At 44.6% G+C, this 2,500-nt stretch overlaps 1 protein-coding gene across 9 annotated transcripts in view; it reads left to right on the plus strand.

Annotated features, from left to right (window-relative positions):
• LOC125284493 (RNA-binding protein Musashi homolog 2-like) overlaps positions 1 to 2,500 on the plus strand; it is a 290,258-nt gene that overhangs the window by 154,233 nt on the left and 133,525 nt on the right. For all 9 annotated transcript variants that reach the window (XM_048228467.1, XM_048228477.1, XM_048228491.1 and 6 more), the window contains exon 7: positions 312 to 360. In XM_048228467.1, coding sequence (XP_048084424.1) covers positions 312 to 360 — 49 coding nt within the window. The remainder of the gene's footprint in view (positions 1 to 311; positions 361 to 2,500) is intronic.

The raw sequence follows: 2,500 nt of genomic DNA on the forward strand, positions 1-2,500 counted from the left end.
AAAAAGAGAGGGATTCAGTGGAGAGCACCACACTGCTGTCAGGAACAGGAGCGCACACAAAAATATGTGTGTGTGTGTGTGTGTGTGTCAGTTTGTGTGTGTGTGTGTATGTGTATGTGTCTGTGCGTGTGTCTATGACAACTCTTCTATAGATAATAGCCATCTGTCTGCTGTAAAGCAACTTGAAGCGTTCAATATATACAATTGAGTATTGAATGTTCAGAAAGGTTCACTTTAAACTGTGTTGTTTCTGCATCTACAGTCATCACTGACACAAAAATCTCATGTTTCTTTTCTTTTGTGTCTCCCAGGTAGAAGACGCCATGCTTATGTTCGATAAGACAACTAACAGGCATCGAGGTAAGACCCAGCGGTGTTATTTATTTCTTCTCTTGGATGTGCCTTGAAGGGGAGAGCTGTGGGGGCAAGCAACACACAGATCTGAGGGTCATCCCTCACCACAGAACACATTGATCTGGGGGTCCAGTGACCACTAACACACAGATAACACACACACAGATCTGGGGGTCCACATTGACCACTCGCAACACACAGATCTGGGGGTCCACATTGACCACTCGCAACACACAGATCTGGGGGTCCACATTGACCACTCGCAACACACAGATCTGGGGGTCCACATTGACCACTCGCAACACACAGATCTGGGGGTCCACATTGACCACTCGCAACACACAGATCTGGGGGTCCACATTGACCACTCGCAACACACAGATCTGGGGTCCACATTGACCACTCGCAACACACAGATCTGGGGGTCCACATTGAACACTCGCAACACACAGATCTGGGGGTCCACATTGAACACTCGCAACACACAGATCTGGGGGTCCACATTGACCACTCACAACACACAGATCTGGGGGTCCACATTGACCAGTGCCCGAGTTCCTCTTCAATTTCAATTTCAATTTATTGTGCTTATAGAGCGCCAAAACATTACACGTATCATGTATCATGGCGCTTTACAGAATGTCGGCAATCAGAGAAAAGGAAAGAAAGGAAGAAAAGAAAAGAAAGAGAGAGAGAGGCCCATGGGTAACAGGGGCGAGGAATTGTATAAGAAAATTGTATTGAAACATATAGGAAGAAACCTCGTGCAGATCCACGACTCAAGGGCCTGACTCATCTGCTTAGGGTCAGTACAGGACAGTAAGGTCTGTATACATGACAAATGCATATGATAGTCAGGTGTGGAGAATAAGACATAGTGTTAAAAGCACTTGAGCTGAAAGTTACAAGAGGTGGGATGATTACGTATCCGGTATGATAATTCATTAATCCTGATTTAGTGACAGAAAGTTCAAATAGTCCAGCGTTGGAATTGTCCAAGGGAAGAGAGTTGTCAAGGGGCATGTGGTGGGTCGGCAGACGGGCCAGTAATCCGTGATTCTCCTCTCTGTGTGCAGTCCTGTTACAACTAGAGGTGTAGAAGGCCAGATGTTTACACCTCTGGTCATAGTATAGCAGAGAAATCCCTGAGTGTCAATAAGAGGTTTGGAATCACAGGATTCACATGCCTGCTGAGGGTGTTTCCCATTCATTGACAAGACAGTGGCAGCTAGCCATCATCTAATCTGCCCTGCCATACTTTCATCATGGACAACTAATATCCCAGTAGACACATACCTATTGTCAGTAATGATTTTGTGGACACCTGAAAATCCAATCTGTAACTTACTTTACCCCAATGCCCCCACACACACACACACACACACACACACAAATGTCAGTCTTTGTGGCTTGTTAACCAGCATGTTCGATCCTGCTTGTTACATGCTAGTTAAAAATTATTGCACCAGTCAAATGGTCACCTTGCTGCCTTAGAAAACCTCTCTGGAAACAAATAATTGAATTGGTCATTTGCTTTCATGAGTTATGCAAATATTCGTGCCAGTGTTGGGCAGTGAGGGCATTTTAGGTCTTCTGGTTTTTATTTTGTCTTATTTTTGTGATGTCATCACAATGCACAGGGCTATCACCAGTGTGTTTATGGTTTAATTACCAAAGAACAAAATATTTATAGCACATGAAATATCTCAAGAAATAACCAGACAAATTTGTTCTCAACGTGTACCAGATTGATAGCCTGACGAGCCACCTGACGAGCCAGACCCACATCAAGATGTGGGGTCTGGAAACTTACCATTGCCACTGCTCAATCTGAGGGGCAGGATAAATGGTTGTCTTTCAAATTTCCTCTACACGCAATAGGATAGCGCTACAACTCATAGTCCCACGCATTTTCCCACCAGCGGAGCTAGTTGGCTAGTTGATCAAACGTTTGCCAATTTAAAAAAAGCTTAACTCGAGTCACGATTCAAAGACAGCTGTTCGCCAGCAGCAGCATCCATCTTCTTTGTTTTCAAGTAGCAGAAAATTCACGTGGAACCGTCACCGACTCTATACACGATGTGATTGGCCTGATAGAAGTTTTATTTTTCCCGCTTGCAAGCCAACGGAGAGTTGCTAGACTACC

Source organism: Alosa alosa, chromosome 2 (genome assembly GCF_017589495.1).
Source record: "Alosa alosa isolate M-15738 ecotype Scorff River chromosome 2, AALO_Geno_1.1, whole genome shotgun sequence".
In the NCBI taxonomy this organism is placed as follows: Eukaryota; Metazoa; Chordata; class Actinopteri; order Clupeiformes; family Clupeidae; genus Alosa; species Alosa alosa.